This window comes from Anarhichas minor, unplaced genomic scaffold (assembly GCF_050575085.1).
Source record: "Anarhichas minor isolate MPS153535 unplaced genomic scaffold, ASM5057508v1 ptg000012l, whole genome shotgun sequence".
NCBI classification, from domain to species: Eukaryota; Metazoa; Chordata; class Actinopteri; order Perciformes; family Anarhichadidae; genus Anarhichas; species Anarhichas minor.
Window position 1 is genome coordinate 1,337,747 of NW_027466458.1, and position 15,282 is coordinate 1,353,028.

The 15,282-nt window shown below is 43.3% G+C and overlaps 1 protein-coding gene across 1 annotated transcript in view; it reads right to left on the reverse strand.

Annotated features, from left to right (window-relative positions):
- The window catches only part of grin2bb (glutamate receptor, ionotropic, N-methyl D-aspartate 2B, genome duplicate b), a 71,053-nt gene that overhangs the window by 21,309 nt on the left and 34,462 nt on the right, over positions 1-15,282 (reverse strand). Inside the window, exons 4-7 of the mRNA XM_076090830.1 lie at positions 13,129-13,399; positions 11,684-11,876; positions 2,080-2,194; positions 1,592-1,797 (exon numbers count right to left, since the gene is read on the reverse strand). Of these exons, the coding sequence (XP_075946945.1) occupies positions 1,592-1,797; positions 2,080-2,194; positions 11,684-11,876; positions 13,129-13,399 (785 nt within the window). The remainder of the gene's footprint in view (positions 1-1,591; positions 1,798-2,079; positions 2,195-11,683; positions 11,877-13,128; positions 13,400-15,282) is intronic.

Here is a 15,282-nt window from a genome sequence, read left to right on the forward strand (position 1 = left end):
AGAGAAGACAGCAGCAGGGATGAGATGAAATGAAAGTTTAAAAAACCATGGGACCAGTGCTGAGAGACTATGCAGGTTTTCATTCCATCCAAAAACTCCAGCAGGTTGTTTCATTGATTGGCACACATTAAAACAAGAAACCACCTGATGTCAGTATGAATGTTGATGGACAGAACATTAAATGGCAACATTTTTTGTTAATCCATCAATTTAGTCATTTTTCATCTCCGCAAGAAGATCATGAGATCGGTTATGTATGTGCATGAGTCAGTGTGTGCATCTCTGTATCTGTCCACAGCCAATCTTGCATACCATGCATAATATTTTGGTTGCTCATTTATGGCTGCATGCTCATGGACCTCTTGTGGTTGCAGTGACTCACACTTTCTCAAAACACCTTTTATTGGCAATTTGATGCCGCCGTTGATTCACTATATTGCCTCATACAACGACTTTGCTAGCTGGTAGGCGTGCTCATTTCAGTCGATCTCTCTGCAACAAAATACATAGACGTCTTTGACTTACCGATAACTGTTTTTTCTTCAAATCCAGTAAGTTAATTTTTTTGAAAGCTTTAAACAAAAATTCTGTCCAGATCTTACACATTGCACTTTTAAGGCTGAGTCCACGTATTTCTGCTTTTGTGCATCCAAAGAAACATCTACACAGCTCGGTGCATCTGGCTCATGGAGTATATTTGGATGGAGAGAAATCCTGCATATGCTCTGTGGCACATTGCTATCTATCCCTGAAAAGCTAGATGAGAGGTGTCTTTGAAGGAAGAGACAGACAGACGGACAGAGAGGAGAAAAGGGGAATAGGAGAGAGAACAGGGTCGAAGAGCAGTCAATAAAAAAAAGCACTGAGCCACAAGATGTAAGACGCCCTCAGGAGATTTCAGGTAGGCCAGTGATAGAAAACGAGGCCATTGAAGAAAATTCATTATCACACACCAAGGTGAAGTGGACGGCGAGAGGGTGAAGAGGCAGGGGAGGGAGGACAACAGTAACATAAACCAAGACAATGATCTAGTTAGCAGTAGTGAAGTAAGCAGTTAATCAAAAAGATATTGAGAGATTTTGCGAGGATGAAAATGATTGCTTTTGAACTCCAGTAGAGAAAAAAAGGAGAATCTATACAGAAAAATTAATAAACAAAGGAGCCAAAGACACGCAAAAAAGGGAAATTCAAGGAAAGTGTAAATAAATCGTGACTGTGAGCATTCGTATCTGCACATACTGTATATGGACCTTTTATTATAACACTGATTCATTTCTTTATTCCCTTATTCACAGCTTGAATAATATTCTGCTAAACTACCGATGCAGCTGTTATGGTTTTATGGTTTTATTATACTGGTGATTTGTTTGATTTTGAATACATGCAGAAGGTTACACAGTATACCAGAAAGGTTTTAAATGATTTATTTTGCAGACATATTGACGCCTAAATCTATATGTCTCACACTAAGTTTCACAAAAAAAACAGTTCTGACGCTACAGGGCTCATCCTGGATTCACACAGCAAAAACAAATCAGATTTTTCATTCTCGTGAGACAAAAATGTCACTTTTTAATGTTTAAATTATCACCTGAGTTTGAGCTGTTTGCGGCATGGCACAGTGTTCCTCATGCAGGTGCCACTGAGCGGATCCACGTCCTCCACGATGACAAACGGCGCTTCCTCCAGAGTCACGATGGACAGGTGGTCCTCCCGCTCCTCCGCCGCAGAGTACAGCTCAAAGCGAGGCCACACATGGTATCTCATCGTCAGAGAGCCTCTCTCCCACTTGCCAACCTGCAGGGAGGGAGGGCTGTGTGATATACAAGCCACTGTAACAGGTACTTCAAGTGGCAGGGCGAACACTCCAAATGAAGACGTGACAGACGCATCACAGAGGGTGAAAGACACTAAGCGGAAAATAAAAGCAGAAGATAGACTCGAGGAAGAGCGAAGGGCAGAACAGGACTCAGAGATAGGTTGATGTTAGAAGAGAAAAAGAAGAATAAAGAGAAGATCAAATAAAATAGGAGAGAGAGAAGGGAAGAAGAAAAGAGTAAGAGAAGTGGAGATACTCACCCTGTCCCACTGTCTGTCCTTGTCTAGAAGAATGATGACCAGTTTGGGGAACATCTGGTGACCCTCTTCGCTAAATGACAGGTTACGGCCTTCAAATGTCACATTCATGAGGTACCTGAGAACGACAATGCAAGTCGGGAGTCAGAGATACAAATATTTGTCTTTTGGTCTGAAAGCAAAATGTACAGAATTAAGACCCAGACCTTTAAAAAATACATTATGGGTACACGGGATTAAAACCTTTCTCAACAAACAAGATTGTGATGAAATTGATGAATGTTTCGCTACACTGACATCAAGATGGACTAAATGTTTCCTTTAAAACTGTTTTAATGGATTGACAACATTGACATATTATGACCAAAGGTGTTGTGGCTACGTGTTAGCAAACAGCTGCTTATTTACACATCCTGCAGAAACACTTTAACATTCATACAGTCATCTTTCTGGCCACCTGGTGAGCGTAAGTCCAATATTTACTCCTCTGTTAGCTCTGCTTTGCTTCCCACCAACTCCTGAGGGAAATATGGGGCAGTTCAGTACAGTGTGTTCACCAGCTCGTCGCTAACTGTGTCGGTCTGCTGTTTGGTGCTGGGCAGGTAGCGCAACAGTGCAGCTGTTTCTAGAGCTTCTCTCTGCTGCTGCTGAAAAACGATGTTAATGAAAGCTACAAGACTACAACACGTCTGCTATCACAGTATAAGACGCTGGTTACTTCTCTCGTCATAAGGCTTACGTGTTTAAAGCAGTGGGAGGGGTGGTGGGAGAAAGAGCGCACGTAAAATCAAGGACTATATTTAATAAATATTCTCAAATGTCTTGAACATTGAAGTATTGGGCCAAAACATTTCCATCAAAAACATGTACACGGCTGGTATTTCTAGTGACTCATTCAGGCTGTCTAATATTCAGTAGTGAAATACTAGTAATGTTCTTTTGTTAAATGTGTTATGTGATGCAGCAAATATCTGGAGATGATTCTGCATAATATCTGACACCCACTGGTTTTACAGTATGCTTTTGTACACATACAAAATGCAAATTACTGTCTTTGCATTTTGGATATTTAAAAAAAAAAAGTATTTTATAATACGTCTGTGTTATTCCTTTAAAAGGAGATACTTATTTTGCAAGTTTAAGGTCTTAAGGTTGAGGACCCTGCCTGTTGTTGCCATAGTTCGATTAAGGACAAAGCCTCTGCTGTTAAAACACCCACTGTGGAATGATCTGCCAGAGGAACTCAGTATTATTTTAAAACCCGATTCAATCAAATGGCTTTCTTATCATTTAAATATAAGAGTGTATATTTATATTTTTTTCTTAATGCTTTTTTGTATTAAATACTAACCTTTATGTTGTATGCACTCTTTGGTATCTTGACCAGGAAATGTCCAAGGTGATTCTGTTAAAGTTATATAATATATGACCCTACGTGCAGCTTAGTACAGCGTATTGCAACAGGGAGCCTGAGAAACACAACCAAGCAGCAGAGGGAGGCTGTGAGAGTCAGCGAGAGCAGGGAGGGCGGAGAGAGAGCAACAAGCCACCAGGAGTGAAAAGTGGAAGAGAGAGTGAGGAATGGAGTGTATTAACCGCCTGTATGACTACACATCAGCATATACGTATGTGTGTCAACAAGTGTACAGCAGTGGCAGATAAGCTGGAATCATCTCTCTCTCTCTCTCTCTCTGCCGCCTCCTCCTTCTCTTACTCGTCCTGATCTGTGGGCTGCCATCACCATGGAGACGCTCTGCCTCTGAAACAATCCACTGGAGAAATAAATATCTTGTCTGAATGCAAGGAGTGAGGGGCTGTGTGTGTGTGTGTGTGTGTGTACATGTGTCCAGACTTTTAAAGGAGGTGCCATGCACATTTTACTCACCATCATCTCCAACCAACAGTGTGAAAAAAAGACAATAAATCTATTCAGCAGTAAATAAAAAAAACAACAGATGAGCAACGGGGCCTGAAACTTACCCAAGATTTTATCGCAAGTACCTCCTACTAGAACATTCAGTATCTCTATCTGTAACGTCTTTGACTATATTTATATCTCACCTCACACACACACACACACACACATACACAGACCTAAGTAGGCTACATGCTTTGAGAAAGCCAATACTATGACTCAAGCCTCCATGAAATGCCTATTGCTGCATACTGGCTGGCTAGCACACTGCAAGTGCTGTAATGCGCCTGTAACATGGGATTAGTCTCCTAAACATAATCTCAGTTTGAATAGGGAACCAAAAGGACCAAGGCGTGTGTTCGTGGTGCCTGAGGAGGTCCAACTTGTTGCCGCCCTGACGCCATGTGACCAGTAGCCCTCTGTGTGTGTGTGTCATCATGACGGCGGTGACATGTGTGTGTGTGTGTGTGTAAATGCAAACACTGCACCATATGGACGCATGCAGGGAGGCTCTCAACACCAGTATAATGTAATGTGTTGCCATGGCACCCACAACCACAGAAATGTCCATGCAATCAGCTGCGTTGCCATGGGAACAGTAGTCTCGCCCGAGAGAGGCTGGTTGAAAGAGAGAAAAAAGGAGTATTTTTCTGTCTAAACCCAGTGTTTACCCACTTCCCCTCATGCTGTCTTTCACTTTGAGATCAATCTCTCCGTCTCACCTCTGAGTAGCGTGTTGACTCACACATCAATAGGACTCATTTGCCCGTACATTAACCTGTGCCTTCACAAGAACTGATGCCCGCTGTGAATTTACAGCAGAGGAGGCTCGCTCTGGTTATCATGTCGTATCCCTGTACCATTGATGTAGCTTTTATGTACACTTCTCGTGTCAGAAATCCCCTCTGACTTTGCTGGAAGAAGAAGAAAAAAATAAAAACCACTAGGATGAGCTACCAGCAGAGCCTCATGCGGCTTCATCACAGCCATACGCAGCGCTTGTGTGCGCCTTGCTCACCAACTGTTCCCCAACTAATCACTGGCTGTGAAGGGAATTTCGTTTTTAGTTACAGAGACACTGAATCATCAATCGCATGGACACAATCCTTCTTTTCCCTCTAAAATCTCTTCAAACCTATTTCGGAGCCATTTGATATGACTTTCTTTTATCTCAGAGTGAAGCCGCACAGGGTCACAAATTCTCTGTTGCTGCAATGCAGAGATGCAAAAATGTGCATGCGTGTAAGTAAGTGTGCGGTGCACATGCACACACACATGTACATACTGTATCAGGTTTGGGTGGATGACTCATAATCTGGGATGACTGCAGAAGACCTGCCTCTGAAAAGTACTAACTCACACAAGCTCCTCTCTCTACTGGACTCGAAGGGAAATACTCTCCTCCAATCACAAGCAGGCATTCGAAGTCGCCTCTTTAAGAACCTGGTCAGTGCCCGTCATGTCCCGGCCTCATCACAATGCCAGCTTTGAGTGTCTCAGACCACGCAGAGAGCGGTGTTTAGCAGCCGTCAGCCTGTCCGGCCCACCAAGTGCTGTCTAAGATACAAAGTCACCGGCGATGGGATCATTTCTGATGCTTCGCTGGGATGCTATGGGATGCTTTGCTGGGATGCTTTGCTGGGATGCTTTGCTGGGATGCTTTGCTGGGATGCTTTGCTGGGATGAGGGCAAGTCGAAGCAGGAAGCCTCTAACGGCGGCGGCTGCAGGACAGGGAAACTCTGGTTCTTGTACAGAACTTAAATTTTTAAAGAAGAATATGAAGCATAATTTGAGTAAGAAGTTGGACCTAATTTAACCTATAATAACTCATTTGAATAACTTACATGACCAGCATGATATTGTTTGTGTCTCCAGCATGTGTAATAATTAAACATTTACTTTGTTAAGTATCTGCTCCTGTCCCTGCCAGTTTGATTAAATCAGCAGTCAACTGTTGTTCCCAAGTGCCTCGAAGTAGCCACAAAATAAACTCTATTCAAGATAACATTTCTGGCTATTACTTGAATCCCCCCTCAAATAAAACAATAACTTTGGAAATAGTCTTTATTGGGACTGAAACTGAATTTTTATAAACACGTAAATAGAAAAAAAAAACGTGTTTATTTATTGACTCATTTATTGCTGGTGGCACCACTCTGATGGCATAAATACAGAGTGATGTGGCTACACATAGAAAAGGTGTAAGGCTCTGAGTCGCTTTGAGCTGCAGCCTTTAATAAGTGAGTCCACGGGAGCTCCATGTGATCTGGGCCCATGAGGACCCCTGTTGAGCATGAGACATCAGACAGCTATCTGTGGAGTCTGGAGGAGGGAAGCATTGTATCAGAGAGAGCCCTCTCTCATTGGAAATGTGAACAAGGGCTTAACAGGTGAGGACACTGACCTTCCATAGTCTGCAAACCTCAAATACTGATGTTTTCCTAGTGGTTGTCTCTAAGCTCGGAAAGAAAACATCAGATTTTTGTTTTCAAAGTAAAGCAAATGGCAGGACTGTGTCCTTACCGGAGCACTTCACTGAAATATATTTACAGAGAGAAGCGGGTAATTTGAGACATGGTAAGAGAATAAAGATTTCTGAAAATGTATCTGATGATCACATCTTACTTGTGTCAACTTGCATACTTCACAGGGACACTCTAACTACCTTTCTTCTGATTGCCCATTGTGGTGTAAGTAGCTACAATATTTTTGTCAGTGTGTGAACATTATTTCCTCTAATGCGGGACTGTTTATCTTGGCTACACACACCTGACACCACCCCTTGAAAAACCTGGTTTCAAGAGGGCAAACCCTTGCCCATATGTTTGTCTAAACTACTGACAGTTTGAAACTACTGTATGTGCCTTATGCTTCTACATAAGAAAGAACAAATACAGTGAATGGTTGGACCTAAAACATGTTAACTTGGCAAAAGAAGTTGAGTCAAAGTGGCTTAAAATGCTTAAATTAAATGAAAGTTATTGGAAATTCACGACATCCTAAGTGTAACATAGAAATGCTATTCTTTAAAAAAGAAAAAGTGACAGTTAACATGTAATAATTCTCACACACTGGATATGTAACATATTTGCGATGGTGTTCACAGATCGGATAAGAACACATTCCAAAAGTAAAAGGCCATATGAAATATCGATTGGTTATATCTATAGCAGTTAAACGTCCCTCACAGGAATAAGGGAGAGGACACAGTTGTAATGAGTGAAACTGAACTCTTGCTCAATGTAAGATGTCCTGTCTTTAAAAACACTAATACTCCCCCCTTACAATGCATTTAAATAGAGGAAAATATGATCAACAGATTTTTGACAGAGGAAGAAAGAGAGAGAAGTGGAGCGAGGGTGGCGGAGCCATCATTGCTCTCTGATTCAGCATTTTAGCTGCATTTAATTGAAAGTGCTTTTTAGTGACAATGGACTGCTGTAGGAGCATCGCAGGGCGAGAAAACAAAGAGGAACAAAAAAGTGAAAAGCAGAGAACACTCGGGATCAAAAAGTCATGTATCTCCACAGTTCAGACGAGAGAGACCTTCGGTGGAAAAGAGGTTAACAAAAGAAAACGGGACACGAGAAAGAAAAGTGACACGGCGTGCAGGAGACACTAATGTGGACTGTTCTGACCCATTACCATGGAAAGGGTCTATGAAAGGAGACGGTCATTTGTGCGCTAGATGCACAATGAAGTGGCCCGTTTGCCTTCCAATAAACAGAGCCAGGATTTATCAGACAGCCGCTTTCATCGAAGCCATTAAGAAATGCAATAATAATGCTGCTCTACTTTAAAGGTGAACCAGGATGAGAGTATAACTCGCTGCATGCGCGAGCGGCAGCATCACGAGTCAAACGGCCTGCAGAAAAGGTTCTCCACTGAGCTCTACTGGATGCCTCGGACCCGAACGCGTGCAGCCGGCCCACAGACGTCCCGTCAGACCACAAGAAAGAAAAACTCACTACGAAATATGAATCATCTCTTACGTCACACCTACCAGCTCGGCATTTCAATCAGCGCAGGGATTTGAGTGGGAATTTGAACACAAGCGCACAGATGCAGTCAAACAAAATAAAATAAAAATAAAAACAACAACACCGACAACACCCCCCCCCCCCCCTCCCACACAAATAAGCCCCCTTGGCACATCATCCAAAACCACTAGGAGCACATTTTCTCATTATCCGAGTGTTCCTGTCGTCTCTGTCTGGCAGGAGACAATGGATGGCCTCTAGAGCTCTGCGTGTGTGTGGGTTTCCATATTTGTGTTGGAGCGTGCGAGAGCTCGCGGCGTATGCATGTGTTTGTATATATGCATGTTTGTGTGCCCCATAAGGTCACGCATTCCCTAAACAAATTTGAAAGTCTGACTCACTGGGGCCTCCCATCTCCGTCCATCAGCGCTGACAGGATGGCATGCGTCTCCAGCATGCATGCAGCCCACTGTGGCCTGTAGCTATACGGGACCACGCAGAGACATATGGCCTTATTATTGTTTTTTGTCTCTCGGGGTGAAGGGATGGAATAGGTGGAATTATGTGTATATATGTGTGTGTGTTAGGCTCTTTCCAGCCTCTGGGGTCACCACCAAAATCCACCCATCCAAAGTCTCTACTTTTGCTCAGTCAAATGGAGAAAAATGGAATGGCTGGTTGGAAAACACACACACACACACACACACACACACATCACAAACACACACACACACACACACACACACACACACACACACACACTCACATCACAAACACACGAACACACACACCACGGTAGCATCCCAGGTGTGTGCCTGAAGGATGATTGAGAGCTAACCCTGTGTCTGATAGCACCCTTTGGGACTGAAATATTCATGGCTGCGGTGTTATTGTTATCTCAGTCGTGTTTGGTGGCGGAACGCTTCACGGCACGCCTAAGTGCCCCTGATATTAAAAACAGAAACACGGGTAATGATGAGACAGACTTGTACAGCAATACATCAACCTCAACCTGGAGATTAATGCAGCAGTGGCAGGGGAGGTTGCATAATGTTTCCCTAGTTCTTCACGTTCCTCAAATTCAGACTGAAACACAGACAGTGAAACAAACAAACAAAAACAGAGAAAATGTAAAATATTAGGAAGAAAACGAGGGATGAAAGGCAGGCAGGCGCATAGTTTTATGAGGCTGAAATACATCTAATAAGGAAGGACTTTAGTAATACTAAGCTTCTATTAGATTAAGCCCTACAGAGCAGTTGAATGTCATGCTATAATAACACACGTGTGTGTGTGTGTGTTTCTGTGTGCTGGCGATAACCCCACTCTTGTTCTATGGCTCTATTTTTTCATTAATCCGGTTGTCTCCGAGCATTCAATTAACTGTGGAATCTCTGATCAATGTGAACTGTAAAAGCATGCCCTATGAAGTTAAATGGGGATTAATTATTGAATACCAATGCTACTGCTTGTTCTGTAATGTGCCAAAAAGCTAAAATCAAGGAGGTTCAGAGGAAGCGGAGGAGAAAGATGTTTTCCTTTAAAAGATGGCTGTGGGTTAAGCTAAAGATAACACAAGATGTTGTTACAAGTCGGAGAGCGAATGCCCCGGTTCGTCTTGTGTTTCACGTTTTTATTGGCTAGTTAAACAAATTCCGGTTCTCCTCAGGGATCGTGTCTTCGTTTCTGTGTGTATTTCTAGTCCACGTTGTACTGCATGTGTGTGGTCGCACATTTGCGGGATTTATTGTCATATTTTCGACTGCGCCTCTGCAACTTTTATTTTCCCTGTAATTTTACCAGCCGGTGCATTTTGGCTCGAACTCATCTGCTTTTGTTCAGCCCATCTTTTTGCATTGTGCGTGGCGCCCAGCTACTTTTCTGTACCAAAAGACATTTTAAAGCTTAGAAGACTAGGTGACCATGGCTCCAACTCAAAACAACAGTTAGTTCAAGTGCAGAAGAAGTGCAGATTGACTCTCAAAGACAAAGGACCTGTGCTGAAAATGTGATGTAAAAGCAAACCTGTTCATTCTGAGGAGCATTTGACCCTTTCGCTAAGCCCCACCCCCCGATGCTACTTTCGGAGCCCACACTGTCACTAACTGCACTCCCTGAAGAAATATTATCTCATTTTTGAAAGGGTCTGCAATATGCGTTTGAGGAACGCATACTGCAGCGAAGACAGTGAGGCGGATCCGAATGCTTCGACACTTCGACCGTTGCCATGGTAATCATCAGCTGAATCAGCAATGCATTACCCCAAAATGTCCCGGCCCCCTCCTCTGTGACACCTGCCTGTCTGGTGTGAGGGTGTTTTTGTTGCTTTTCAGCCTTATTAGTATGAGTGTGTGTGCTTGGGTTTGTCCATCCTTTCTCCCCGTCTCTCTCTGCACACCTGGCAATAATCAGGGATCAGCACGCCTGCTTGTCTTCCCCACAAGAACCTGCATCAACAGCCCGTTCCCCCCGGATCATTGCGCCAAACATGTTTTTTTATTTGCCAGCCCGTCTTACCTAGCTGATAGTTTGTTTGTCTGTCTCCTTTTTGTCTTACATCTGTTCTCCTTGTCTCCAGGATTACCTGCCTGCTTGCCCGCCTCGCCAGTCTGCCAAGCTCGCCAGCCAGCTCACTACATCGGGTCTCTGTCTGCCAAGCTTAAATCTCCCGCCAGCCAACAACTCCCCATCCCTGCCTGCTTCTCTCAATTAAAGACTTGTTTTCTCCTCACCTGCTTGTCCGGTTTCTGCATTTGGGTTCAGCCTCGAAAGCTGACACAAAAACTCTAAACAGCCCATGACATAAGGAATGGTAGCCTCACAATATTCATTATGCATCAACATGAACTATAATGAGTTCTTCTCAGACGAATAGCGCTGTTTGTTGCGTATACTAGGGTGTTAATGGCGCTAGGATACCGATAGACAGACAGTCTCAACAAAGCCAGGTATTTCATATTAAATTGCTGCATAGGCTACAGTATATTCATGTATTCATTTGTTTATAGGCCAAGATACGAGCGTATTTGTTTTTATGGGTTATCGCTGTAATTAATTTGATGTGATTATTGCCCATTTTTTAGGCATTTTTGTTGAAATAAAAAGGAAAATCCTTGAAGTTTCTCATCTCTCATCAGACAGTAATAGCAAAGTAAAGCTCAAAATAAGTAAATAATGACTGCAAGATTAAGGAAAGTATGACAGCTTGTGTTGTCGTCATCGCCCCCCTCCCCTCCCACCGCTGTTTAAATAGACAGGGCAACCGGGGGCTTGACTTTGTGTGGTACATTTGCCAAGCTTTCCCTTCTTACAAACTAACACCACATGTCCGAGGCAAAAATCAACACTGTCGCCAGCTCATAAAAAAGGAGCAGCACTGTTCATGTGTTGCAGGTCAGAGCCATCTGTCAATCAAACGAAGGAGGGGCTGCATTTTATTTCTGGCAGGGCTGCCTATCTGAATATGGCAGAGTATTATAGTGCAGTATTACAACTATAAGTGTAATTAAAACGTTTTAACATAAACGTATGGGGAGTACTATGAAGAAAAACATAATTGGAGAAGCAACAGAGTGTTATATTGTCATGGCTAGTTGCAGTTGGTAAACTGTGATTGGGCAAGCGTGATGTTGCTTACACATTTTCAGTCCACATTACTAATATTTGTATTTGTCTATCCCCCCCCCCCCCCCGCCCCCCCCATTCACTCACTTCAGTATTTCCCTGGAGTGGCCGGTGTTGGAGCTTTTCTTGTCAAGTGTCCCGAGGCAGCTGGACTTCAGCAGTGTGTGTGGCCCCCGGTCCAGCATCATGGTGGAGGTCGCCGTGGCAATGACAGCCACCGCATCACGCACCCTGGCCTCGATGTTGTAGTCCCATTCGTCATACGACACTGAGATAAGCCCTGGGAAAGAGAGCGAGGGACGGATGTGAGGTGAGAGGAAGGGATGCGTGGAAAGTGTAGAAGGAAATATGGAGAAGGATGAAAAGGAGGGCGAGGGAGGCAGAAAAGTGTGAGACGGAGGGAGGAAGAGAGAGTGTGCAATGTAAAATGAAAGCATTTTAGAAGAGGCTGAAGAGTCAAAACACAGAGTCCAAATCAAGAGTGCAATCATATGTACGATATGTCAATTTGGTCCAAGCCAGAGTAGAGCTGTTTACTTTGCTGTTTCTAAAAAAAACAAATGCTCACACGTGGTTGAATTCAGGTGGAAAACACTATCTGAATATGAGCGTCAGTCGTGACCACGGTGATCCCTCTTCATCTCATTTTGTTATGCTTGGCTTTCCAAGCATGAGGAACTGCTGGCGATCAAACGTCAGCATCCATTTCTCACACGACAACTGTGGGTCGTTTTTTTTTTTTTTTTTTTGTCATGGCTGGTTTGGATTTTGTGTTCACATTTGAAACCTGCACCGTAAATCTGCTGGAAAAAAAGACAAACCTGCATTTTCAGGCAGCTTCTGTGTTGTTGCTGGTTCTACACGCATGTTGAAAATGTGGAACTACTGGAGTGAACGCTTTCAAATAAAATGCTTCGAACATGTTTGGTGAGGGGGAAGGATGCAAAGGGAGAGCCAGTGTAAAATGACAAAAGGGTGTCTTTCCTGCAGAGATATTTTCCAGAACAACATCACTGGGAATTCTCTTAATGAGATGATGACCGATAAAAATAATCAATAGAAAAAGTCAAGTCTGTATTTATCTCATATCTGTGTGAGATATTGCACGGTAAGTCGATGTAAAAAAAGAACAGATACGACCAAATGAACTCCCAAAGATTGTAGACTCACTTACCTGAGGTTAACAGGAATCAGTATGCGCCCCACCACTGACTGGCACAATGTAGAGCAAACAGACAAGGGGAACATTTGCATATATGCAAACAAGCCCATCTGCCACTTGTGCTCACATTTCAATACAAAGCTTTTTGAAAACTGATCACATAATAATGTAATACAGATTTCAGTGTTTTTGCTCTAAAACACTAAGGAGACTTAAATGAGTTCAAACCTGGCCCCTCTGGTTAAATAGACAAGACCTAGACTGCTTTGTGCAACGGATGAGTTTAAACGTCAATCTGAAGTCTGACAAGCAGTTAAGCCAAAAGTCAAAGTCTGTCTTTGTGAGACCAGCCCCTGGTGTTCGGGTGTACCTGTAGGGAAGACAGCGGGAACGTGGTCTGCATCTCCGGCCACCAGCGACGGCACGATCCAGGTGAAGCCGTAACCCGTGAGGCCCACAGAATGGGCCACCTCGAAGATGGTGCTGGCCTCCTCCTTCGTGCAGTAGAGCAGGATGACAGGACTCTGCAGTTTCTTCAGCTGGTTCTGGATCTTGGAGTCTCCGTCGTCCACGGACATGTCCAGCAGGAAGACTTCTTGCAGCTCCCAGCCCACGAAGCTGTTGTCGATGGTACTTCGGACCTGGACAGGCGAGGGAGATGGGATTTTTTTTTTTATTTAAGTGTAGGCTGCACACATAACAGAGGAGTTGTTAAGAGGAGATGCTGGAACCAAATCGACTGAGATGTCTCCTCCTCCATCTTCCAGATTGCTAAACTATTCTGTCTTTACACGTCTCTTGGGAGTGGGAGACATTAAATAAATAAATAATAATGTAACAAGAGCGAGATTGGGTAATCTCTTTTCCCAAATCTTAAGGCGTTATCCCCACAGAGGAAACTCTCATTGAGATGGAGACTATTTTATTTTTCTATGGCCACAGGGTTAATACAGGATGTGCAGCAGAAGTGATTTTTAGGATTGCGGATCCTTTTGCTTAATGTGGCATTTAGATAACAGATAGATTTGTGTTTTCCTTTAGGGAATCTATTTATGTTGAGTAACAGGCAGAACAAAGCGTTTTGTGTGCAGTATATTCCATTACATCACCATTTTCCTCTGCATGTTCTTCTGTGCATGTGTGCTTGAGCTTTGCTTGAGGGAGGATAGAATGAGATTCATGGTGCTGGTAATAACTGGTTTAAGCTTTTCTCGTTGGAGCTTTGACTTGTTTGTTTTCAAAATATTTAGCCGATATACATTATGGACAGCAAACTATAGCAGTTGATATAATAATAATAAATAATAATACATTTTATTTATATAGCGCTTTAAAAGGCACTCAAAGACACTTTACATGTTAAAAACAGAAACAATAGAAGCATTTATAATAAGAACAAAATATACGACATAACAGTAAGAAAAAAATAAATAAAATAAAATAAACATGAAAAGGAAGAACGAAAACAAACATGACTGACTTTAGAGGTTAAAAGCAGATTTGAATAGGTGAGTTTTTAGTGCAGTTTTGAAAGTGGCAAGTGACGAAGAATGTCTGAGGTGTTGGGGCAGGGAGTTCCAGAGGGAGGGGGCAGCAACGGAGAAGGCCCTGTCCCCCCAGGTTCGATGCTTGGACAGAGTAGGGGGGGTAAGGAGGTTGGCGTCAGCAGATCTGAGGTTGCGGTTGGGAATGTGATGGTACAGGAGGTCCGAAAGGTATGAAGGGGCGAGGTTGTGGAGGGCTTTGTAGGTGATGAGGAGGAGCTTGAACTGGATTCTTTGCTGTATGGGGAGCCAGTGGAGGTTTTGAAGGACTGGGGTGATGTGGTCTCTGGTGCGGGAGTGGGTGAGCAGACGGGCAGCTGAGTTCTGGATGTATTGTAGTTTATTGATGATTTTGGTGGGTGAGCCGTACAGGATGCTGTTGCAGTAGTCCAGTCGAGAGGTGATGAAGGCGTGGATGAGTGTTTCAGCGGCTGCGGAGGAGAGGGAGGGACGGAGACGGGCGATGTTTTTGAGATGAAAGAAGGCGGTTTTTGTGATGTGATTGACGTGGCGTTCATATGAGAGAGTTTGATCGAAGATGACCCCGAGGTTACGGACATGTGTGGAGGCAGGAACAGTGATGCCATCGATGCAGAGGGAGAAGTCGTGGTGGGAATTGTTTAATGATTTGGGGCCGATGATGAGGACTTCAGATTTGTCGGTGTTGAGTTTGAGGAAGTTTGCTTGCATCCAGGTTTTTATATCTGTGAGGCAGTTGGTGATGGTGGAGTGGATGGTGGGGGTGATGGATATAAGACTCTATACATTATGCATTCAACATAAAGCTAATGGACAAAATATCCTCATTCAAAACCTCTGTTTAGATAATTAATACGTGATTTTTCTTCTTCTTTTAAACCGGATCGTTACTCTAACTTTGTTCAAAGGAAAGACCCTGCCACTGCTGCAATTTTACAAAGAAATATGATTAGCTGACTTTCAAGAACTTTTTATTCTTCTCAGATGAGTGTCTGATGTTC